Here is a 25,551-nt window from a genome sequence, read left to right as displayed (position 1 = left end):
AACCTATGCGGTAAAGAGAGTTATTACTCGCATTTTACAGAAAAGAATACTTTGAGATATTAAGTAACTTAGTTCATTACTCAGATCTACTGAATCATCCCAAACAGTCGTGTAAGTTTAGATTCTGAGGCCACAGGCAAGAGGTTACAAACTTACTTTTCCCCCATGGTCAGCAGCTTCCTTCCAAGGCCTCCTGAGTGAATGTTCTTCTTCCATGGGACCCCATCGTTTGCAGCGAGCATTGATACTAGAGATCAGGAAACTTGTAAAGAAGAACAGAAAAGCCTGGAAGAGTGTGCCTGAGTTTTCCTCAGAGGAGGCACAGGTTACGCTACAGAGGTGGAAAAATCAATCCATCGTGATTTGTTCTGAATTCTACGATTCCCTGACACACAGGCAGGCATTCATTGACAGATGTCCACTGTTTTCAGGAAGTGCCTGAAGCCTGCAGAAAGTGCTTCATAAATATTTGCAGACCAGCACATTGCATTCCGTATCTGAAGATCCTGAGCTAAATCAATGATAATGGAGATGGAAAAAGCCCTCATCACTTCAGATTATAAAAATTTATTTCTTAGATCTTATTTCACTGCCAGTGAAAATGATCAAAATAGTTGAAACGCTATTGTTTTACATAATAAATCTTTACATTTATATTGTGCCTTATAATTTTAAAGAACTATTTGCATTTGGACATGTTTGGTTCTCATCACATCCCTAGAAGTGAGGGATGTTTTTAATATCCGCATTTAAAAGATGAAGAAGGAAAGTGACATGCTCAGGTGCCCAAGGCATCAGAATACTGTTTCATTCAAAAAAAAAAAAAAAAAAAAAAAAAACAACGTTGCCTGCTTGCTGTGTCCTAGAGAGTACACTAAGTGCTCTAAAACAAGATTGTTGCTCTCAAGAAACTCCCAGTGCTAGGGAACACTGACAAGTTAAGAACTAATTGCAATTACAGTGTAACTGATGCCATAGCAGAACTCTAAAGAATGCAGTGGGGGGGGGGGGGCGGCAATCAAAAGAATGACTTGGAGTGGAAAATGGAATGTCAATTGCAGAGTTTTGAAAGCTAAGTTAAGGCACATTTAGATTTTCTATCAGTAAAGGTTTCACAAAAAACTGGGATACCATGATATGGAATGTTCTCCTTACAGTATCTGTCTACTTAGCCAACATGGGCTTTGAACTGTGTGAGCTGTTCTTGTTACATTTTTTTAAACTGGCATTTACATGACAACAGACTAAATTCAAATGTAATGTTCAAACCAACAAGATTGATAGCCTCATTAATTATAAAATAATTGGAAAGATTTTTCTTTAAAATACCTTTATTCTACCCGTTCTTCCTCTCATTGTCATTTTTAATGAATATTTTCATGTCAGAGAGGATTTCACACTCATCACTTGATGCCAGGAGTTCTCTTTTATTAGGATAAATATTTTAAAGGTTTGCTATATGCTTTTACTTTTTATAAGATCATAAAATGAAAAGATGCCTTTAGAATTCATTTGGCTCATCCCTCTGTACCATTTTAAATAGATTTAGATAGTACTTCACTTGGGCAAGACAGCCCTAAAGAGAAATATCTTTGTTGAATGAAGAAGTAAACTCTCATTCAGCAAGACCTCACCGAGTAGAATCTCCCATATGCAGTTCCTACCGGATGCAACGGGGCTAAGCATCAGCTCATCTAAAACCTGAGATCTATATAATGTTCACATACATACCTTATCTGCCAGGAAAACTTCATTTCCATAGTTCTCTGACTGACCAAATTCTCTATAGAAGTATTTTATGATATGAATGACTGTTTTATTGAGTTCATGGAATGAACAAAAACAACCAAATTTATTTTACATTGCATCTCAAATATTTGATCAAAGAACTGTCTGTACCCTCTGGGATAAATGTTTTGATTTTCACATCATTTCCAAAACCTTGGCATTCCCTAAGTTAACAGTCAAATGCTAATGAAGCTGTAACACTAGTCATCCTGGAGCCTGAAAATCGAGGTCCTTAGAAATGACAGAAGGGAACGCGAGCACCTTGCCTCAGCCCCATTGTCTCCATGCTTATTTTTAATTACCTCAAAGCTTTAGAAACATGATCCCATAAATGCTTTGTGGGAATAGTGGCAAATGCACTCATCATGTGAAATCCATAAATTGCTTATAATCCTCTCAAGATGTTAAAAAAAGCATTAAGTAATTGAAGACAGGAAGTCCTCAGTTAATTATTTAGAGGTGTTATCAATGCTTTAAGTAAACTGAAGCATTTTCTGCTATCTCACTGAGCTGAATACCATGGGGACGAAGGGGAAACAGCCAGCATCTTCTCATATCCGCTAGTGCAAACAGCACATGGCAGCTTGTCAATAAAAGACCTTTTCATATCATTTATTACTAAACAGGTCCACCATCCTGCACAGAACAATTGGGATATCAGTTACGGCATTGTTTCACTTTGGGTTACCACTGCTTCTTATATGGGCCTCCTAGTGTGGGCACTGGGCAGAAGAGATGGAGAAAGGATTAACTAAATAATTAGGGCCACTGAGAACAAGATGAATTAATCATGTCCTCTTTAGCAGCAGGTTTGATAAGGGCTTATGTGTCTCTTAACTCTGAGAGAAGTGTTTTCAAAATAATTTATTAAAAGTTGCTTATCATTGCATTTTCCTTGAAAAGGAAGACCCACCAGCATTAAGTTTGCAAGGAGAGAACAATTTGCCTTCCTTTTCCATTTTCTTAGAAGCTTGTGAAGAGCTCCCGTGCTGAAATAGCACACACCCTAACAATGCAGGTTGTAGCGGACATGCACTACTAATGTACTGAAACAGATACCCTACACGTCATTTTTGAAGAAAAGGAAAAAAAAAAAAAAAAGAACACACTTTGACCATCAGTATTAAAATGTGGAAATTCTTTATAAGGAGATCTTATATTTAGATAATTCTGCTATATACTCCCATAGTAGCCGGCACTTGGCTCTCGGCTCTCATGGCACTTATAATACTTTATCGCAATATCCTTTCTTCTTGTCTCTGTTCCTCAGCTAGTAGGTGAAGCTTTTTAAGGACAGACAATAGCCTCCTTTTTGCCATCGTATCATCTATACTGTGATAGGCACATATCAGAGTACTTAACATATTATGTATTCAAGAATATTTGTTGAGTAGGTAGATATTGAATAATAAACTAGTATCTGAATGATTTTATTCTGTTTTGATTGGATACAAATTTCATACCGTCATATACGTCTAAATCTCAGTCAGGAATGACTGCATAATTTGCAGAGTCCAGGGCAAAATGAGAATGTGGGGTCCTTTGTTCAAATATTATTTAGATACAACTCAACATGCAAAAAACAAATAATCCAATTAAAAGGTGGGCAGAAGACATGAACAGACATTTCTCCAAAGAAAACATACAGATGGCCAACAGACACATGCTCAACATCTCTCATCATCAGTGGAATGCAAATTAAGACTACAATGAGATGTCACCTCATGCCTGTCAGAGTGACTAAAATAAAAAACACAAGAAACAGCAAGTGTTGGCGAGGATGTGGAGAAAAAGGAACGCTCATGCACTGTTGGTGGGAATGCAGTGGTGCATTTTGAAGGTTCCTCAAAACAGGTAAAAATAGAGCTACCCTATGATTTGGTAATTGGACTACTAGGTATTTGCCCAAAAAATACAAAAAACATTAACTCAAAAAGACACATGCACCCCTGTGTCTACTGCAGCAGCATTTACAATAGTCAAATTATGGAAGCAGCCCAAGTGTCCCATCAATAGATGAATGGATTTTTTTTTAATGTGGTATATATATTTACAATGGAATATTATTCGGCCACAAAAAATGAAATCTTGCCATTTGCAACAACGTGGATGGAGCTAAAGAATACAATGCTAAGTGAAATAAGTCAGTCAGACAAAGACAAATACCATATGATTTCACTGATATGTGGAATTTAAGAAACAAAACAAATGAACAAAGCGGGGAAAAAGGGAGACAAACCAAGGAACAGACCCTTAACCCTAGAGAACAAACTGGTGGTTGCCAGAGTTGGGGGGAATAGGTGAAACGGATGCAGGGGATTAAGAGTAGAGCACATTTACCATGATGAGCACTGAGTCATGTATAGAGTTGCTGAATCACTATATTGTACACCTGAAATGAATATGGCACTGTGTGTTAACTGTATTGGAACTAAAAACTTAATACAATTTTTTTTAGAAAAGAATACATTTTTTAAAAAATCATTAAGAATGTTTGAAAACAGAGCACAGAATCAAGCACAGGACCCTCCTCCACATGGGATCTTGGGTCACATGCCCATGAAGCCAGCCTTGATCTCTGGCAGTCTGGATTTATTGGCAGTCTATTTCTTTAACTAAAACAGAGAGGAAGAAAACTAGGACAGTGATCCTGTCTTCAGAACAGCTTCCGCAGCTTCCCTTCAGTGGTCTCAGAACATTGCGTGTAATGCTCTGTACTGCATTTGCTCCAGCTACCTGACTACTGACCGCCGAGCATCAGACCTATCAAAATAGATACAACAATTCATTTTATTTTCATTTTTCCAACCCTGAGGAAAACTTTGTGCCTGGCTGTTTGCAAACTAAAGAAATAAAGAATAGCATAGCATCATCCACTATTTTACACTTTTAAAAAACATTCTTATAGATAGAATATTATAGCTGAAGGATTACAGTCAACAGCCTCATGGACACTAATATTTAAAGAAAAAAAGTTTCCCCTGAAATTTCAGATATTTTTGAGTTCTTTGCATACGCAATAATTGTTTCTGTTTTGCCCCAAGAGCTCTAAAGAACTCCTGCTCTCTCTGCAATATATGTCCTTGTTGTCGAGCTTTTGAGCAGCCTCAGACTTGGCTGCCACCTGACGCCTCATTTTGTTTCTAGAGAAGACTCTGCCTGAAAATGTAAGGTAAAGGCAGCTTTGGTCTAGTACAGCATCAGACTCCAGAGAAGAAAAACATTTCTTAAAAGGATGTCACTAAAATCAAAAGCAAAGGTCTTTTCTTGGACTATCTTAATAATAGTTTTAATGTTGATCTGCATTTGGAAAGAGAGTTGGCCAAGAAGTAACTTATCTGGGAAGTGCTTCTGGGGATGAATCTGATTTCTAAGATATTGGGGAGGGGGCCCTGGAATTGCACACAAATATAGAATTAAGAAACAATTCAGCTTGTAGCAAGTAGTCAGAAGCAAAAGTCATGAGGTTACCTTACAGGCACTTGCAATGCAAGAGCACATTTGCTTTGATGTTTTGATGTCCAGTTGATGAGCTATCAACTGAATTCATACTATGAAGCATTGATACAGAAATGCTGCTCACAAACAGGCAAGAACTTGGCTTGACTAACTGGGATGCATAGCTCCTGAGGTTGGGGTGGGTGGTACTATCATGAGAAGGGGACTTTAACAATGTGAGCTCCTTAAACATTTCTTAATCCAATTTTGTAAAACAAATCATCTGTCAATGCACCTTAGACGTCTCTAAAGTGATTCCACAATATCTCAGTGTATCAGTTTTGAACATCCAGATTTTCACACAGAATTATTCATTTAAAGCAGAATCCTGCTATAATTCTACCCACCTCAGCCAACACTGCCAGGGGGAGCTGAAGTTCCCAGGAATCTCCAAGAGCAGAGACGCTCTGGAGGGCATCACTTAGTGAGATCCAAGGCAGATAAAGGCAGAAAGAGGTGTTTCACAACAGCAAGATCGCATGTGGATTCAGGGGGGCCCTGCCAAACACCCAGTTTGGGTGAACTGGTGCCGAGACAGTTTCTTGCCCAAAAGGTGTACAACATCTGATAACCACCTACCGAAAAGTTTTGAAAGTAACCCCGGCCTCTCAGCCCTCAAACTCATCACTGACCAAATTGATGGAGGAACTTGCAGGATTACATATTTTGTAGGATTATTTGGTAATTCTTTAGAAAATAGCAGATGACATTATAGAATAACTGGATGAATGCTCTGAAGTAACACTTGCTATCTGAGATTATAATGGACAAAACGCCTTCTCCTGACTATTGATCTGGAGATTAAAAATTAGAAACAAGCTGTTCTTTATATCGTATATCAAATGTAACTGACACTGACATAGGCATTGGTTCTGTTTTCCAAATCATATTCTTATGATTCATAGGCAGACTTTAGGTGATCCCTTTTAACACACATTTACTCTTGAATGTAATGTTACTTGAAAGTGTAATTGTCAAGAGTTTGGTTATAGTATGCTTCTTTCCTTTAAGAGAAAACATGATTCCCTGTAGGGAAATTCAGGTAATTTGCAGCCACCGTAATCTCCACTGCACTGAAATATTAAATGCTTGGCTTTTCTCCATGCATTTGCCTTTCTCTGCTCTACAACTCCTATCTCCTACTCTTTTAATTCAATGCTGAGCACTTGAATGATGTTTTCTTTTCTCCTTCTACTCTTGGACTTCAGGATTAAGTTACAGTCAGAATGGTTCCTTTGAGACATCTCTTTATTTCCCTCTTCTCGTCCTGATCAATTCATGAGTCGTTTTCAGTTGGTGTGCCCTTTTCAATGCCTGTTACTAATATTTCATATTTATCTTATTTTAAGGACCACCAGTAGAGACTTACTTAAAATGGCAACAAATTCCAGTTGAAATGCATTGATTTTATTGAGTTTTAGAGAGTCATATATATGAAAGGTCATCCAGTTCATGTAAATCATGCATACCTGATGGCAGCTGATGCTTTCTTTACAGATTATTTGAACCAAGCCTGTTAGTAATTTAGTCCTCTGACAATATGAAAAATCCAAGACCTAAGAAATAGGATGTAGACAATTATGGATTCAAATATTGTGTTCCCTCAAGTTAGTCGGTAGCCCAAATAAGCATCTACACCATCATGCCCACAGTTTACAGATATGGAAACTGAAGTACCTAGAGGTCAGAAAGCTGACCCGTGGCAGTGGTTAATAAGTAGGTAAGGGATTAGAACCCACAATAGTCTAACTTCACATGCTTCTCTCCTAACAGCAAGGCTACACTGCTTCAGTACATGAATTGTGGAAATATTCAAAATGGAAATATTTAAATATATATTCCCACTTGGAGATAGATATAGATATATACTATAGATATAGATATATAGATATATTGTGTATGTATACTGTGTATACTGTGAAATATATATATTTCATTGGGCTTTGAGCTACCTATGTCATCATTTTCCAATGTCTCAGAAGCTCTAGGCCACACTTGTCAGCCCAGCTGCCCAGACTTCTATCCTGACCTCGCCCAAGCTTATCTCTGTAATAATAGATGAGTTCCTCCAACTGTCTATGCTCTAGCTCCCTTACCTATAAAATGAGCAGATAATTGCAGTGCCTCAGGGAGTTAGCGAGGGTTTTGATTGTGTTAATATCCAGGAAGCGCACAGAAGAAGGCCTGCAAGTGGTGTTCAGTAAACTTCAGCTACTATGTTTTTATGTAATCTAGTAATCAATTTCCTTAAAAATAACTCCGTTTCTCATAATGTATGTTTAATTAATTAATGTACAGAGCTGTTGAAAAATTTCAATGCACTTGGCTGTGTGTAGCTCTTATGTGATGGGAGGGCACAGGGCTTGGTGTTAAAGTTGTGCGTTTGTCTCTACCCCAATCTGATCACTCATTCACTATGGAACATTTGCTTCTCTGAGCCTCAGTTTTCTTACCTGTGAGGCAGGAATAATAATTCCTGTCCTGGTGATATTCAAGGTGAAACCTCTTCACCTTTTCACTAAACCTTTTCATGCTGTTGCTAATTACCTCTCCCAGAATCTTTTAACTATCTCTAACATGCATAGGGTAATAACAGCTGCTTATGGTCCCCTTGTGTAACATATAAGAATCTAAACTGTGTGCCAGCATGTGACATTATTAGTAACTATAATATTAGTCCTATTTAGAAATCTTTTTCTTGTAAGTTACAGAAAACTCAGTTCAAGCAGGCTTAACAAATGGACGTTGATTGGCTCATGTAACTGAAAAAATCAGGTGTAGACTCAAGGCTAAGATGTTTCCAAGACCCAATTTCTTTTCTTTTTTTTTTTTATTTTTTATTGTTATGTTAATCACCATACATTACATCATTAGTTTTAGATGTAGTGTTCCATGATTCATTGTTTGTACATAACACCCAGTGCTCCATGCAGAACATGCCCTCTTTAATACCCATCACCAGGCTAACCCATCCCCCCACCCCCTCCCCTCTAGAACCCTCAGTTTGTTTCTCAGAGTCCATCGTCTCTCATGGTTCATCTCCCCCTCTGATTTCCCCCCCTTCATTCTTCTCCTCCTGCTATCTTCTTCTTCTTTTTTTTTTTCTTAACATATATTGCATTATTTGTTTCAGAGGTACAGATCTGAGGTTCAACAGTCTCGCACAATTCACAGCGCTTACCAGAGCACATACCCTCCCCAGTTCCAAGACCCAATTTCTTTTTACCTCTGAGTTGTCCTCCATTCTCAGGCACTATGTGGTGAACAAAGAACTACCAGCAGTAAGAATGGAAGTTCATGTTCAAGGCCTACATTCCGTTAGCCTAAGTGAGGTCACAGACTCAATCCTGATCAGCTAACATTGCAAGGCGAATGTGGAACTGTGTCCAGCGGTAGTCAGTCCAGGTGGAGTCAATCCCAAACAAAGCATAAAGCCTGTTAGTAACCAAAAGACTGGTTTCCACAAAGAAAACTGGAGCTCTGATATAAAAGGAAGTATGAGCGGACTCCGGAAGGTCAACTTGGCAGATGTGGAGTTGTATGACACCAACTGGCAAATATGAGTCGAAATGAGATGAATATGTCTACCTTTGTTACATATGGCCCTTTAAATTGGCCACCATACCCATATTTCAGGGCCAGACACAGTCCTTGAGGATGAACTGCCCATGAATTATATTAAGTCCATTTGTCCTTCCGTCCTTCACTTAAGGCCTCATGCCTCCCACTCTTGTCTTTCTTGTTCTTTCATTTTTGTCACATCCATTCCTCTTGATTGGTGATGTCTTTGAATTCCCCTGGCTTCCCAAATGAGGCTCTCTACCCAGTACTAAGTTCTACATCCTTCCTCCCTGATTCTGGTACTCTAGTAGCTTCAAAAGATGAATATTCCTCCATTAGACCTGGCCCCATGCTCTGCAAGGCCAACCCACACCATCCAATTTAAACACCTGTAACAGACTCCTCTGGCACACCTTCCTTAATCTATCAAAAATTCCTAATGAGCTAGCTACTCCACAGTTGTGTCATTTCTAAACAGCTGTCTTCTAGTGTTCTGGGCTATATGTAAAATGGATACCACTCAACTTGCTTCAGAAATATTTTGTAAGGAAAGGACAATTTCTATTTTCATATACATTAATTTTCTTTTTAGCTACTATCTTCATTGCAAACACCCTCAAACCTCTCATCAACCTTAGAACACCTCTGTGATGACAAATTTATCTACTCTTTCTAAAATGCATCCTAAAATATTCTTTGATAGTCACCGCTTGCCTGAATCAGACTAGTTAGAACACAAAATGAAGAGGAGAATTGGGCCTCATTTGGGGAGAGCGGGGTTGTTTGTTTTTGTTTGATAAGAAAATTCCAGAGAAAGATCAAGCATTGCTTCACCTTTGCCAGTCATACTTAAGTCTGGCATTCAGACAAAATCTAGAAAATATTTATTGTTTACACATTCCATTAATTCTTGTATTATTTTAATAATGTTCTGCAACTAGAATAGAATTGCTTACATAATGAATAGATGTTGTGGGCAGAGATACCCATGGAATTATGAGGAATGGCCGTTTGGTCAGATCACACTTTGACTGGACGTCATGTCTTAGCCTGACATCTTTATGGAGCCCTTCCTTGTATGGGCTTTGTGTTCTTTTTTTTTTTTTTTTTTTTGATTTGATTTATTTTTTGACAGAGAGAGACACAGCAAGAGAGGAATACAAGCAGGGGGAGTAGGAGAGGGAGAAGCAGGCTTCCCCCCGAGCAGGGAGCCCGATGCAGGGCTCGATCCCAGGACCCCTGGATCATGACCTGAGCTGAAGGCAGCCGCTTAACGACTGAGCCACCCGGGCGCCCCAGGCTTTGTGTTCTTTAAACGGTATTTAACAAACATCAAACACCTACAATAGGCACTACAGGGAAAAAATGATGAAAAAAAACCCCTCAAAGACATAAACCTTACTCTCAAAGGGCTTACATTCTAAGTGAGAAAGTAAGCTATTCAGATGAAATGGTGTTACTAGGGTCTAGACCCCCTTTTTCAGTGGCAAGAGTAAAGAAGGAGCATTGTCAGACTAAATCAGCCTGCCACTGCAGTCTCTGACCTTCTTTCTTAGATGATTCCTCCCTTTTTCTTTAGAGCTCTATATTTTATAATCTTTAGCATTTTCCCATAAGCTTTTATCAAACATACATGGCTTGGGTATGGCTTAGATCTTTCATCATATTTCTTATCTATAAATCAGGTAAATATCAAAATTATGTAAATCCCCCATAGCCACCAAATGGAAGATTACAATCAAATAAGTATCTGCATCTTATCACTAAATTGATAAGGAAACACAAAGGGTTTTGAAGCCGAATCCTGAAGCAGCTCCAGCTGCAGAACATTATTGCTTTAGCAGAGAACCCAGACTATTACTCTAATTCTAAATGAACCAGTTAATTAATTTTTTCACTCATTTAACAAGCACCTACTTTGTGGCTGTCATTATTTGAAGGATACAGTGGTATCTTTTAGATATAGATCCTTTAGTGCTCTTTTAGAGCTTACATCCTAGAGGGGGAGACAAACAATGAATAAACAGACATAATATAACATCAGATAATGTTGAGGGCTATGAAGAAGAAAGTGATTTGAGGGAATAACAAGTGCTGGGTGTAGTGTGTAGATAGAGTGGTCAAAATCTTTTAAAATGTAGCATTTGAGCAAAAATCTACAGAAAGCCGCAGAGCGTTACATGAATGTCTCTGGAAAAAGTCATGCCACCAGAAGAACAATATATGTAAAAATGTAGTTCAGAATTCATGAAAAATTAATATAATAATTATTAGATCCATGTTATCACTTAGCCTAATTATTCAACATATAGACTAAGTCTTATTATTTAAGGAAAGGAAAATTTTTGAGCTTTGGCATTGTTTGAATTTTCCCAAGAATCAAGGCAAAAAATGTTAGTCTCTGTAGACTCCTTGTCGAATGCTGCTGAGTTTTAAGGTTGCTTCTGCTCAAAGAAAGTACTTCTCTAAGTAACCCATTTCATCTTTGCAAAAGCCTTAAAAGCTAGCTGCTATATTTCCCATTTTTATAGATCAGAAGATCAAGGCAAAGAGACGCTAAGTAACTTGCCCAAGGTCACCGGCGATGGAGTAGTGAAGTCTAACCACATACAACTTCTACTGTAAATGGATTGCCATTCTTATTTTTCCTGAGAACTTATTGAGCAGTTATTGGGCTGTGTCATATTCTGAATACAATAAGCACTATCCCTTCATCAAATTATGTTTAATCAATGTGTAAAGACAAAACCAACATACCCCCCAAAAAACTACAGAAGTTAAGTGTGAGATGGTACTCTATGGGCATATATGGAGAAGAAGTGCAAAGTTAAAAAAAGAAATGGTTGGTGTGAATATAAGCTGAATATGGCTTGGGGCTAAAAAAATGTTGAATCTAACCTTCTTTTTATTTTTTCCACCCCTAGTCATATAAGAAGCAGTTGCAGAAACTGGGATGGTTAGCCTGGAGAAGAGAGGACTCAGGGGGGATTTGATAACTGTCTACAAATATTTGAAGAACTGTCATGTGGAAAAGAAATTAGATTTGTTTTATATGTCCCTAGGGGTGCAAGTGATGGAAAGAATTCACCACAATATAAGGAAGGACTTTCAAACAAAATAAGGAGAACTCTAGAGCTCTCTAAGGAAGGAACGGGTTCTTTGAGAGATGAGTACTCTGATTGCCTAGGCAAGGCAGTCTTGCAATGACCTCTTGTACAAGAGAATCAGGAGAAAGATGGATGGGTGGATGGATTGCATGAATTTTAAGATTTCTTCTAAGGCTGAGAATTTATTACTTTATTAATGATAAATGAAGTTTCTATTTATACCAAGCTGCTTGTGAAGTTCCTATCTCCATTCAAGAGTGTTTTCTGCTTTTAAAATTTTTGGAAATCATATCTATAACTCTGCATGTTACTTCCAGTGCTGAATTGATAATAAATAATCCTCTCAAGATGTACTTTATTTCTTGTTTACTCTTTCTAGGTCTCCAGCCATACACCAACTACAGCTTCACACTTACAGCTTGTACATCTGCTGGATGCACTTCAAGTGAGCCTTTTCTAGGTCAGACACTGCAGGCAGCCCCTGAAGGTAATTAAAAAATATCCATGATTTGGGAGAAGAAGTTTTCATATGGCATTTTGAAGTGAATTCTATAAACCCTTTCATGTCAAACAAAGAAGGAATAAAGTTGAAAGGTACAAAATAAAATTGTATTCTAGATTCCCATTCTTCAGGTTTGGTTCAACCATAAGCCTCCCAACATAAAATTTGCTTTCAATTGTTTAAACCTCTTAAATTTAGTTTTCTGTGAAAAAAGTTATTATGTACTAGGATATAAAATTCCTCAAAAAATCAAAAGTTAAATATTTCTGGATTGCCTGATATATAACAAGGACGTGCTCTCTGCTGAAGTTGACTTATTCCCTACCATGAAGAACTTACCATCAAGTCAAAGACACAGGACAAGTACCCAAACTTACATAAGGAGAGAGAATCAGGGCACCTGGGTGGTTCAGTAGGTTAAGCATTGGAGTCTTGATTTCAGCTCGGGTCATAATCTCAGGGTTTTGATCTCAGGGTCGTGAGATCGAGGCCCACATTGGGCTCCATGCTCAGTGCAAAGTCTACTTGGGATTCTCTCTCTCCCTCTGCCCTTCCCTCCTCTCAAATAAATAAATAAATAAATAAATAAAATCTTTAAAAAAGAGAGAGAGAATCTGAAAGGTGATGTTAAGAAAGAACAAATGGTCAATAATTTTGTAATAATGTATGGTGACAGATGGTGACCCCACTTATCATTGAGTAATGTATAGAATCGCCAAATCAATATGTTGTACACATGAAACTAATATAACATTGTATGTTAATCATACATCAATTTAAAAAAATGAACAGAATACTCAGGTTAATCTGAAGAAGGAGAGATTATAACTCATCATGAAAATCAAAAAAGATTTGATGGAGCAAGTGAGTTCTGAGATGGACCATGAAGAACAAGAATTTTGACAAATAAACACTCGGGGAGATGCAGAATCCAACACAGGTTGAGGGGATGTAAAGTGGGATCATCACCTTGGAAGGCAAATTGGCAATGTTTATTAAATTTAAAACATTAATTTTCTATGACACAGTAGTTTCACATTCACTATCTATGCCAGAAAATCCCACTTCCACAAATGTACAAGAGACACATACCAGAATGTTTATTGAAGCATTTTTGTTTTTTTATTTAATGGAAAAATATTGGAAGCAATTTAAAAGTCTGTTCATAGGAGAATTGCTAAATAAATTCAGGTATATTCATATTATGAAATTCCATACCTCAGTTTAAAAGAATGAGACAATCTAAACATATGAAGAGGAAATTTAGAACTACATTAATGCATGGTATCTTTTATGTATAAAAAATGCATAGAAAATTATATTTATTTCTATAGATAAATAAAAATATAGAAAAAATTCTGGAAGCATACACACATAACAATGGTTACCAGTGGGTTGGGAACTGGGGTGGGTGTTATCATTGACTTTTAGAAGAAAGATAGGCCTAGAAGCTTGGGATAGTGATCAACTAAATATTTTGCTCATCTTTATTATCTGCCTGTTTTAAATGTGGGGGAAACAGAGGCATACATGAGTTTCTAAACAGAAATATGATGTTAATTACCATTGGAGAGTCCTGAACTGCTTGTCCATTACTCTTCTAATGAAAGGGATTGTTGTACCTCAGAATATTAGACCTGAACTTCCTACCAGTAAATGGGAAATAAAATGGAAAATTCCACATATGGGGCATATGGCTCCTCACCAGGATTTCACTAATGATGTTTTCTATATAAAGAATGTTTCATGTCAAAAAGCTTAGTGTTCCTTTGAAAGGAAGAAACCAGCAGTGGATTTTTTGGAAAGGTAAACTATCAAATGGATACTTTGATGATAATGGATAATTTCTAAAGGATCTATCAACCAGTTTTGGCTGCAACTCAAACCAGGTAAAATAACAGGGTCTCTTACTTCAGTGTACTCATCAAATCCATTTAAATTCTTAGAAAATATGCATCTATTTTCCCACTTTTCCCCCAAAAAAAAATTCTTGAAAGAGCTCAGATTTCATGACTTAAAAATTTTAGCTTTCAACAACACAAGGGAGTGTGAGATGAGAAATGTTTTACTTGATTTCCTTTTTTAACTTTATGCACCTTTCCTTTAACACAAATAACTGTGCACAGGAATAACAAACCAAATGGGCTTTCCTCAGCAGAAGAAACATGGATTTAGAATCCATTTTCTGGCTGTATAAGTGCCATTTGTGAATAACTTGTATGTGAAATAAATGTAGTCTGAGTACTTAACTTGGGGGTTGTAGGAGAACAAATCAACAGCAATATTAAGTTCTGTTGTTTTACTGTAAAGTGGAAATAAGCATATCATCTCATGTTAAATTAATAACACAAATATAACTAATTACAAAATGCCTATTTGAGTGAATCCGACATAGTTTGAAGGTCTAACACTTGAGTTTCCTAAGCAGATACGGAGAGAATGAAAAGAAGCATTGGTTCATAGCCACCCTGAGTTCCTCTCTCATTTCTCTCTCATTTTCAATCTTAAGAAAACAAAACAAAACAAAAACAGAAAAGCTAATGTACATTACTACCTCATTATAACTTGGACATAATTCTCCACAATTTTATCCTCACAGAAAATTGTGTACCTTCAGTCAAATAGGAAGAGTTCAAGTTGGATTTTTGTTCTCTCTTTTTAGAAGTGATGGCATACCAGCAAGCTCTACTTAATTTTAGAGTTTGGTCGTGCAAAATTGCAGGCATGCTTACCACCAGCATTGATAACATGGGGGAAAAAAAGGAAAAGAAGATGAAACTTTCTCAATTGCGTTCCAGATCTCTCTTCTGCTGACCTTTTTTTTTGTGTGTGTATTTATTGTCATTTATTTTAAAACAACAAAAAAGAAGGTAGCACGAACAGTCTTATTTTTTCTAATTCTTTTTTTTATTATGTTATGTTAATCACCATACATTACATCATTAGCTTTTGATGTAGTGTTCCATGATTCATCATCTGCGTATAACACCCAGTGCTCCATGCAGAATGTGCCCTCTTTAATACCCATCACCAGGCCAACCCATTCCTCCACCCCCCTCCTCTCCAGAACCCCCAGTTTGTTTCTCAGAGTCCATAGTCTCCCATGGTTCGTCTCCCCCTCCAATTCCCCCCCTTCCACTGACCTTTTTTAAACTGTTGATGTTCCTTTAGATTCTTCCTCTACTCTTTGCACTTGTAACTCCACGGTATCCCTTGGAATTCTCAAGTATAAGCTTCTAAAGTCCTCAGCTCTCACAAAGCCCACACATAGATTTAAGGCCTGTGTATCCACTGATCTATAGATGTTTTTATTTAGGTGTTTTGCAAATACTTCAACCTCAGTATTTCAACACTTAAAATCTCTCTCCTCACTTCTTAGCTTTCTTTTCTTCCCTTTTCCCTCCTTCAAGTACCATCATCCACCTCATCAGCCCAAAATGGACCTTCTTACTGCGTCTCTCTTTTTTTAGGTTGTAATGTGCAGTTCTTCATAAAATCTTATTGATCGTAATTAATTAATTTTAAATTAATTAATTTTAATTTTTAGTAAATTTTTAATATGTTTTATTAATTTTTATTAAATCTTAATAAATTTTTAAATTTAAAATTTAAATTAATAAATCTAAGGATTTTTTTTAACGTGTACTTCCTTTACATCCCTTCTGGCTTTGACTTAGTTCAGATGCCTTTAACTTCTCGTAATTACTCTTCCTGCCTCTAGTCATTTCTCCTCTTATATTAATTCTTTTCCCCCTTGTGCCAAAATAGACATACTTCACATTAGTCACCTCCATAAAATCCCACTTCCTTCCAGGAAAAAAAAAAATCCACATCTCAGTAAAGCAAAATAATCCCTCAAATTTTAACCTCTGCCTATCTGTTGCGTCTTTTGGTCTTTCCCAGATGCCATCCAATGCACCAGTCAGGCTGAGGTACTTGGAATTCTACCATACTTTCCTGTATTTCAAGGACTTTTGTGGGTTCCCCTCAGTTTAGATCTCTTTCCTACATCCTCACTCAGCTAACCCATTTTTAAAAAAATTTGGCTCACATGTCTCCCCTTCTAGAAATCTCCAATGACCACCTCTGCTTCCCATCCATCCCCATGTTACTCCCAGTCTCTGTTGATACCCTTCCTAAGTGCTCCAAAGCACTATGCTTCCTAAAGCATTTAGCGAACTGGATTATAAATTTTTATTTGTTCATCTTTATTCACTCTAAAACTATGAGCTCCTTGAAAGGTAAAGACTATATGTCCTTATCCCCATATCCACAGTGCCTGACACAGAAAATGACACAAAATTGGGTGGAATGTTGGATAAATTTACAAATCATAATAGTCCAGAAGTCAAGGCATCCAGGACATCAGCCAATACAAAACTGGGTTCCTTTACTAGCTTCTAAAAGAAAGCCAATCCACAATAAATATTGGTATTTTTAAATTGGAATGAAGATTTGTAGAGAAATGAGAAGTGGATAATATTGCATGGCACTCAAAACAAATTTAAAACAGATCTAATAGATATGGGGTTTTTTTGGTAGCTATTATTGCAAAAGACCTAACACCAAGGTTTCCTTCTGACCTTTCCTTCTTATACCTCTCAGCTAGTTTACCTCCTCCCTGCTCCCCTTAGAGATGATTTCCCTCATGACCATCCATTTCCTTTCCTTGAATTGTTTCAACTCGGCCCTTCTACTATATAGGATAGGTTTTTCTGATGCCGCCTGAGACTTAGGCTCACAGAGGGAAGCAGATTCTCTACCTGGGACTCTTTAAGACATTTCACCAAAAGTGGTTTTTATTCTATCAAAGATTTCTTGCAACTGTTAACATAACGGTGTCCCCATATCATTATACAAGTAAAACCATAGCATTTAGTATTTTTCACACATTTCAATTTCCTCTTATTTCCAACCCAATGGATACAGGGTTGTTACCAACACAACCAGAGTTTTCACCAGCTTGCATAAATATGAAACTCAATTTTTATTTAAAACATGAAACAAACCCAAAATCTTAATTCATGTTATTTCATTCACTCCTCTATATCCACAGCCTTTCTGGCACCCTAGTGATTTTTAATACATCCTTAAAGATGAAAAAGACAGGACTGCAGGAAACAGACTATGAACTAAACCTTATACTTTATCTCTTAAATCAACAAATTAATATCATGTTTGAATCAGAACTCTAATTAGTTGGTTGACTCATCTAGCAACTATTGGCCGAGAAACCCAAACATAAAGTATACGATTTGTGGATTGTCCACGTATCTATTTCAGAACAAAATGAACTACTTTCTTCTTAGGAATAAGCTATTCCTTTAAAAATCAGCACGTTTGAGCTGTTTTAAAAATCTATATTGATTCTTTTAGGATGTTCCTAAATAAATTGCATTTGAATGTCGTGAAAATTTTTCTTTTAAAAGTGTTGAAATCTTATCCTTTACTGAATAACTTACACTAGAGATAAAATCAACCAAAAACTATTGATTACAGGGAACCTAATATCGCATGAGTTTTTAAAAGCTGAAGAGAGTTAACAGTGTCCATTCAGAGCATACCTAGATGACAACATGAAATGGTAGGATTGATCTTCCTCATTGCCTAGGTTTCCCATCTATACGTTTGTACATCTATAAGAGTACTTGAATGTTTGACCTTGAATGACAGTTGTCTGTGTATTTATTTTAACTTTTACGCAGAAGAGTAAACTCCTTGTAGGAACGAGCCATATCTCACTCACACTTACATTCTCTAGAACTGCGTACAGTGCTTACATAGTAATTTGCAGGATGTATTTATAATAAATTTATTTATTCAATATCAATTAGGCATTGTACTATCTATGCATAAAGATACCTTGATAGATAAGACAGAGAAGATTCTTGCTTCATGAAACTAACTTTATATTGAAGCAGGAGAAGGAAGCAGACCATGCAGTGATAACATAGAAATAATGATAATATCAAGAAAAATTTATTATGATGTTGTGAGTGTTGAGGGAAAATAGAAAAGGACCTAGGATAGAGAGTAACTAGGTTGGAATCACTTTAGATAAGGTTAAAGTTATCATTAGAGAAAGTTGGTCAAACAAGACCTCCCTGCTAAGATGATATTCACACAGGTCACTGAACTATGAAAATAAATTGCAAAAATGTCATGTTGTCATAACCAAAAGTTCCAGGCAGAAGGAATGGAAGTGCAAAAGCTCAGAGGTGAGAAAAACTGGAAACATTCTGGGGATAGAGAGGAGTCTGGTGTGACTGGAGCCAGGTAGGCCAGAATCAGAAAAAAATGGATTATTCAGGTTATCATAAGGAATTGGAATTATATGAATAATTTCAAAAGGGTTGTATATTTTACAAAGATTATAATGACTTATGTATATACTTAATATACTTTTATGAAGATTACATGAAATAGAGAAGGGCAAGATTTAAAACTCAGAGACCAGTTTAGAGGCTATAATAGAAGTTCATGAGAGAAAAACGTAGCTTGGATCAGAATAGGTGGCAGTAAATGTATAGAGAACTATATACATTCAGGGTAGAACAAGCAGGATTTTATGACATTGCATTTGAGGGTGAAAAAAATGGAAGCCTCAAGAATAATATTTGTGTGTTTTGACCAAGAAAATGAATAGATGGACAAAATCAGGAGATGAATAGATTGTAACAGAAAAACCAAGAGTTCTGTTTTAGATATTTTAAGTTTTGATACTTAATTAGTCATCCAAATGGAGATGTCAAGTTGACGGTTGGGTTCATTAGTCTGAAGCTTAAGAGAGAGTTTTAGTTTAGAGATATGCATGGGAGTGTTCAACATATAGATGATACTTTAACACTAACTGAAGATCACCTAGAAAGTGAGTGTTGGAAAACAAGAGGAGAAGAAAGAAGAGGGAAAACTAAGGGAGAGGAGAGAGCCTAGGTCTCTGAGGCCCATTTTTGAGATACAGAAGGGGGAGAGAAGCCAGTAAATGAGAGAAAAGAGGAAAAGAAGCACGGCATGTTGTGTCAGAGAGGCAAAGGCAAAGTATGCTATTCACTGAATTTGATAATTTAGGTAAATACTACTTTATGATTACTTGCACATATTCCAAGTAAATAGGCATCAAAGTTTAAAATTCCTGGGTAGTCTTTCAGGCCTTGGTTAAACTCAGAGTAACAGTGGAGAAAGAGAAATCTTCCACCACTAAATTTTCTGATATTCACTTTCTAAAGACAATTCACAAATAAAATAATCAAAACATTAAAAATATATTTATACCCAATTGTATATTTTTACCTCCAAAGTAAGCAAAATGTATTTTTGTTGTTTCACCATGAGATTTTTTTAACAACAGATAAAAATATCATAATATGTGAGGTGATGGTGTGACTTTTGATAAGGTGAATATTTTATTCTAACAATGAAACCTCATTGTGTTATTTTTTGCCAGGAGTTTGGGTGACACCTCGACACATTATCATCAATTCTACAACAGTGGAACTATTTTGGAGTCCTCCAGAAAAGCCCAATGGTCTCATTTCTCAGTATCAGTTGAGTCGTAATGGAACCTTGGTTTTCCTGGGTGACAGTGAGGAGCAGAATTTCACTGATAAAAACCTGGAGCCCAACAGCAGGTGGACTTAAAGAAAACTTTACCAATCATATAGTTAGAATTTTAAATTTTTCAGGGCTGAAAAGTGCATCTCAAAATGAAACAATATTAAATTAATTGGCTAATTAATCTCCTCATTCAGTAGCCATTCCATAGCTGATGAGATCTTTTAATTCATTTCAGATGTTGAAGACTCAAGTGCTAACTCATTACTTTAGTCTTCAGAGTACGTGACATTTTTTAAAAATGTAAATAGTCTTCTATTTGACATAAGAGCATGAGAATTTTTAAGTATATAAAATACACAAAGTATTAAACTTTAAAAATTATCAAATTATCTTCAAAAGCATGCATTCTGAAGCTAGCAATAAAAAAAGATTTAAAGAGTTTTGTTTTACATCAACTAACTTTTCTTCTAATACAATGTTTTCTCTGCTTGCTACACTATATATAGGTATGAGTGGTTTTAGGGGGAAAAAGTTCCACATATTTGCAATTCATTCCCATTCGTATCTCAGCAGAAACAAAATATATCTTAGATCAACGGATGTTTTACTGCACAGAGTAGAGATCAATTCAGATTTATTGTAGAGAGTAGCAGATCAGTTTAGAAACATCTTTCTCTAAAGATATTTCCCTGAACTCCAACCCATTTAAAAATGGGGAAGATTAATTTGAATCCTTCACAATCTACTGGCACACTCTAAGACTTTCCTGAAATCTTTAGGAAAAGTTGTTGATTACGAGAGGGTTAAAAATAAAGTGGGAAGGGGCAGAAATAGTGACAGTCTGGAGAGAATGAAGCCTGTTCTGGAAAAACTATCAAGTCAACAGAGACGTTTCTGAACAGGGAGCAGAAAATTTGTGATTTGTCATAAAATTAGGATTAAACAATGGAGAGAAAAGCTAGCAACCATTGTTCAAGTTTCTTGTGCATTTCCTTATCACAATCCTTTCTTTTTAATATAGATACGTTTATAAATTGGAAGCCACAACTGGAGGCGGCAGCAATCCTAGTGATGATTACATTGTACAAACACCTGTACTGACACCAGAAGAAATCCAGCCTCCATATAACATCACAGTAATTGGGCCTTATTCCATATTTATAGCTTGGACCCCACCAGGTAAAGAAATAAAATGTGTGTGTGTGTGTGTGTGCGTGTGTGCATGTGCATATTTGTATGCAAAACATTTCAGAGAAAACTAATTGGAGAAAAGGATGGAAATGTGAATTTAGTAAATCAGAAGGACATAACCTGTCTCCTGAATAAATATAAACAGAATAATCCAAACCACATTCCTGAGTCTATACCATATATAAGTATATGCATATATACATATAGATACAGATGTAGATATGTAGATAAAGATATATAGATAACTAGATATATACTTTTCTTTGAAAGTAATACTTTCTTTTAAGTACCAAAATCTGCCTTCTTATTCATATACATCCCAGGTAAGTCATATAGATCTGAATGACCTCAAACATTCATTATGCAGGATTCCCAAGATTGGAACATTGATGTTATATGATTCAGCCTTTATTATAGCAGTGAATAAGGATTCAGAAAGACAAGAGTCTACTCTATCCATTTCTATTAGATTGTGGCCAGTTATGGTAGTTGAATTTTGCCCCTCTAAGCTATATAACCTCCACTGTACCATTTAGTCACTAGTGGGTTACTTTTATGGTTTAGTGCATTATTATATTTTGATGTAAGCATCATCCTCAGGTACAAATCTGATTGCTTAACACCGTGGAGTAAGGATTAAAGTAAAATCTCTTTGCTCTGTCTTTTAACATAAGGAAAGTATGGAAATGCTGTTTCAGTAAAATTTAAAATCTATTAAGGTGCTAAATTCACTTCAAATGGATTTTATCTCTAATATCTAGTCTTTAGATAAAAATGACACAAATTTCTATTATCTCCATCAGAATAAGTTTAGCTACAGTTCAACATGCACTGAAAACAATAGGCTAGCATCCATGTTGGCCATCAGCAGATCCATTCCATAAAATAATTAGCAAAGATATATTTTTCATTTACTTGAACAATTATCTCAGTCAAAATAGGTAATATAGAAAAGGAAGGAAAACTTCCAAATTCATTCTATGAGGCCAGCATCACCAAAATCAGATAAAGTCACCACAAAAAAGAGAACTACAGGCCAATATTTCTAATGAACATAGATGCAAAAATCTTCAACAAAATACTAGCAAACTAAATGCAACAATACATTAAAAAAATCATTCACCACGATCAAGTGGGATTTATTCCTGGGTTGCAAGGGTGATTCAATATTCAAAAATCAATCAAAGTGATACATCATATCAATAAGAGAAAGGATAAGCACCATATGATCATTACAATAGATGCAGAAAAAGCATTTGAAAAAGTACAACACCCATTCATGATAAAAACCCTCAACAAAGTGGGTATTGAGGAAACATACCTCAACATAATAATGGCCATATATGAAAAACCCACAGCAAACATCATACTTGAGAAAAACTGAGAGCTTTTCCCCTAAAGTCAGGAATAAGACAAAGATGTCCACTCTCACCACTTTTATTCAACATAATACTGGAAGTCCTGGCCACAACAATTAGACAACAAAAAGAAATAAAAGGCATCCAAATCTCTAAGGAAGATGTAAAGCTTTCATTATTTGCAGATGACATGATACTATATATAGAAAACCTGAAAGACTCCACCAGAAACTGCTACAACTGAAAAATGAATTCAGTGAAGTTTGCAGGATACAAAATCAGTGTACAGCAATCTGTTGCATTTCTATGCACCAATAATGAAGCAGCAGACAGAGGAATAAAGAAAACAATGCCATTTACAATTGCACCCAAAATAATAAGATACCTAAGAATAAACATAACCGAAAAGGAGAAAGACCTGTATTCTGGAAACTATAAAACGCTGGTGAAAGAAGTTGAAGATGACACAAAGAAATGGAAAAACTCTCTATGCCCATGGATTGGAAGAACAAATAGTGTTAAAATGTCTATACTATCCAAATCAATTCTACACATTCAAAGCAATCCCTATCAAAATGCCAACAGCATTTTTCACAGAACTAGAAGAAACAATCCTAAAGTTTGTATGGAACCACCAAAGACTCTGAATAGTCAAAGCGGGAGGCATCATATTTCCAGTCTTCAAGTTACATTACAAAGGTGTAGTAATCAAAACAGTATGGTACTGGCACATAGATCAATAGAACAGAATAGAAAACCCAGAAAAAAAAAACAAACCCACAATTATATGGTCAATTAATCTTCGACAAAGCAGGAAAGACTATCCAATGGGAAAAAGACAGTCCCTTCAACAAATGGTGTTGGGAAGACTGGACAGCAACAAGCAAAGAATGAAACTGGACCACTGTCTTATACCATACAGAAAAATAAATTCAAAATGCATTAAAGTCCTAAATGTGAGATCTGGAGTCAAAAATCCAAGAAGAGAGCACAAGCAGTAACTTCTATATCTGATAAAAGGTTAGTGTCCAAAATATATAAAGAACTTATAAAACCCAACACCCAAAAAACAAATAATTCGATTAAAAAATGGGAAGAAGATATGAACAGATATTTCTCCAAAGAAGACATACAGATGACCAACAGACACATGAAAAGATGCTCTTTATCATTGAGCATCAGAGAAATGCAAATCAAAACTACAATGTAGCTATCATCTGACACCTGTCAGAGTGGCTAAAATCAAAAACACAAGAAACAACAGGTGGTGAGGATGTGGAGAAAGGGGAACCCTCTTGCACTGTTAGTGGAAATGCAAACTGGTGCAATCACTGAGGAAAACAGTATGGAGTTTCCTTAAGTTAAAAATAGAACTACCCTATGATCGATCATTCACACTACTGGGTATTCACCCAAAGAATAAAAAAAAAAAATTAATTCAAAGGAATACATATGCCCCTATGTTTATAGCAGCATTATTTACAATAATCAAATACGGAAGCAGCCCAAGTGTCCATCAATTGATGAATGGATAAAGAAGATGTGTATATATATGTATTGGAATATTATTCATCTGTAAAAAAAGAATGAATCTTGCCATTTGCAATGACATGGATGGAGCTAGAGAGTATAATGTTAAGTGAAATAAGTCAGAGAAAGACAAATGCCATATGCTCTCACTCATATGTAGAATTTAAGAAACAAAACAAATGAGCAAAAAGAGAGACAAACCAAGAAACAGACTCTTAACTACAGACAATAAACTGATGGTTACCAGAGGGTGAGCAGGTGGGGGGCATGGGTTAAATAGGAGATGGGAATTAAGGAGTACACTTGCTGTGATGAGCACTGGGTGATGTATGGAATTCTTGAATCACTATATCGTACACCTGAAACTAATAAAACACTGTGTTAACTAACCGGAATCAAAATAAAAACTAAACAGGGGCGCCTGGGTGGCTCAGTCGTTAAGCGTCTGCCTTCGGCTCAGGTCATGATCCCAGGGTCCTGGAATCGAGCCCCACATCGGGCTTCCTGCTCAGCGGGAAGCCTGCTTCTCCCTCTCCCACTCCCCCTGCTTGTGTTCCCTCTCTCGCTGTGTCTCTCTCTGTCAAAGAAATAAATAAAATCTTTAAAAAAAAATAAAAACTAAACAAGCAAACAAACAGGTAATAGAGTCAAGAAGGTAACATAGAGGTCTAATATATAAAACTTAAGTTCTCATAAACTAACATCCTTGTGATGTCATAATCTGAGATCAAAAGCAAAAACAGGGTCTTAATTTGGTCAAATTCACAGGAGAAAATTTATCAAGAGCTTTATAAGCAAAGAAAAATGTAAGCCTCTCTAAGATATTAAATATAAATGATTCCATCCACCTTTGTTTTTAAAATGAATATACAGCCCTTTAAATTAAAACAAAGGAATGATCTCTAGTGCCAGCCTGTGTCATAAAGCCCTATAATCCTTACCTCAGTCTTAGGAGCGTAGATCTTCTTGAACTCCATTCTTAATTTCAGGGGAAGAAAACCCGTATCTTCTGCTGTGGAAAATGTACAAACTTGCATATCTCTTTACAGAATCAATTTCTACTTGCATGGAGTAGCACTGCTATCTTGCCATCTTTGAACATCTTTCTCCTTGGCATCTTTGTAGTGCCGTAGTGCTTCTGTGACGTCAAGTAAAATGAGGCAGAAAAGAGCCAGTCTGAGACCGGATTTTGCTTATTAACCAGAGATTTCTCAGACTCGGACCAGGGTCTTCTACAATCCAAATTCTCAAAGAATAATAAGAGGAAGTCCAAGATGATAAGCAAAATTGGTGATTTCCTAGCCATGTGATCAGGAAGTTCCATGGCCTATCAATCACTTGTCATTTTAACATTATTATACACATAAATTGCCATTGCTAATTTGAAGATATCTTTCCTTTAACACAACGGATGTCAGATGAAAGAGAAAACCAGGATTTGTATCCCAATTGTGCCACCTGT

The 25,551-nt window shown here is 36.4% G+C and overlaps 1 protein-coding gene across 1 annotated transcript in view; it reads left to right on the top strand.

The window, feature by feature from the left end:
• USH2A (usherin) overlaps positions 1-25,551 on the top strand; it is a 687,474-nt gene that overhangs the window by 547,321 nt on the left and 114,602 nt on the right. Inside the window, exons 55-57 of the mRNA XM_078078672.1 lie at positions 12,334-12,441; positions 19,901-20,084; positions 21,032-21,189. Of these exons, the coding sequence (XP_077934798.1) occupies positions 12,334-12,441; positions 19,901-20,084; positions 21,032-21,189 (450 nt within the window). The remainder of the gene's footprint in view (positions 1-12,333; positions 12,442-19,900; positions 20,085-21,031; positions 21,190-25,551) is intronic.

The sequence above is a fragment of the Halichoerus grypus genome, chromosome 7 (assembly GCF_964656455.1).
Source record: "Halichoerus grypus chromosome 7, mHalGry1.hap1.1, whole genome shotgun sequence".
Lineage (NCBI taxonomy): Eukaryota > Metazoa > Chordata > Mammalia > Carnivora > Phocidae > Halichoerus > Halichoerus grypus.
This window is presented reverse-complemented; position numbering and strand designations above follow the sequence as displayed.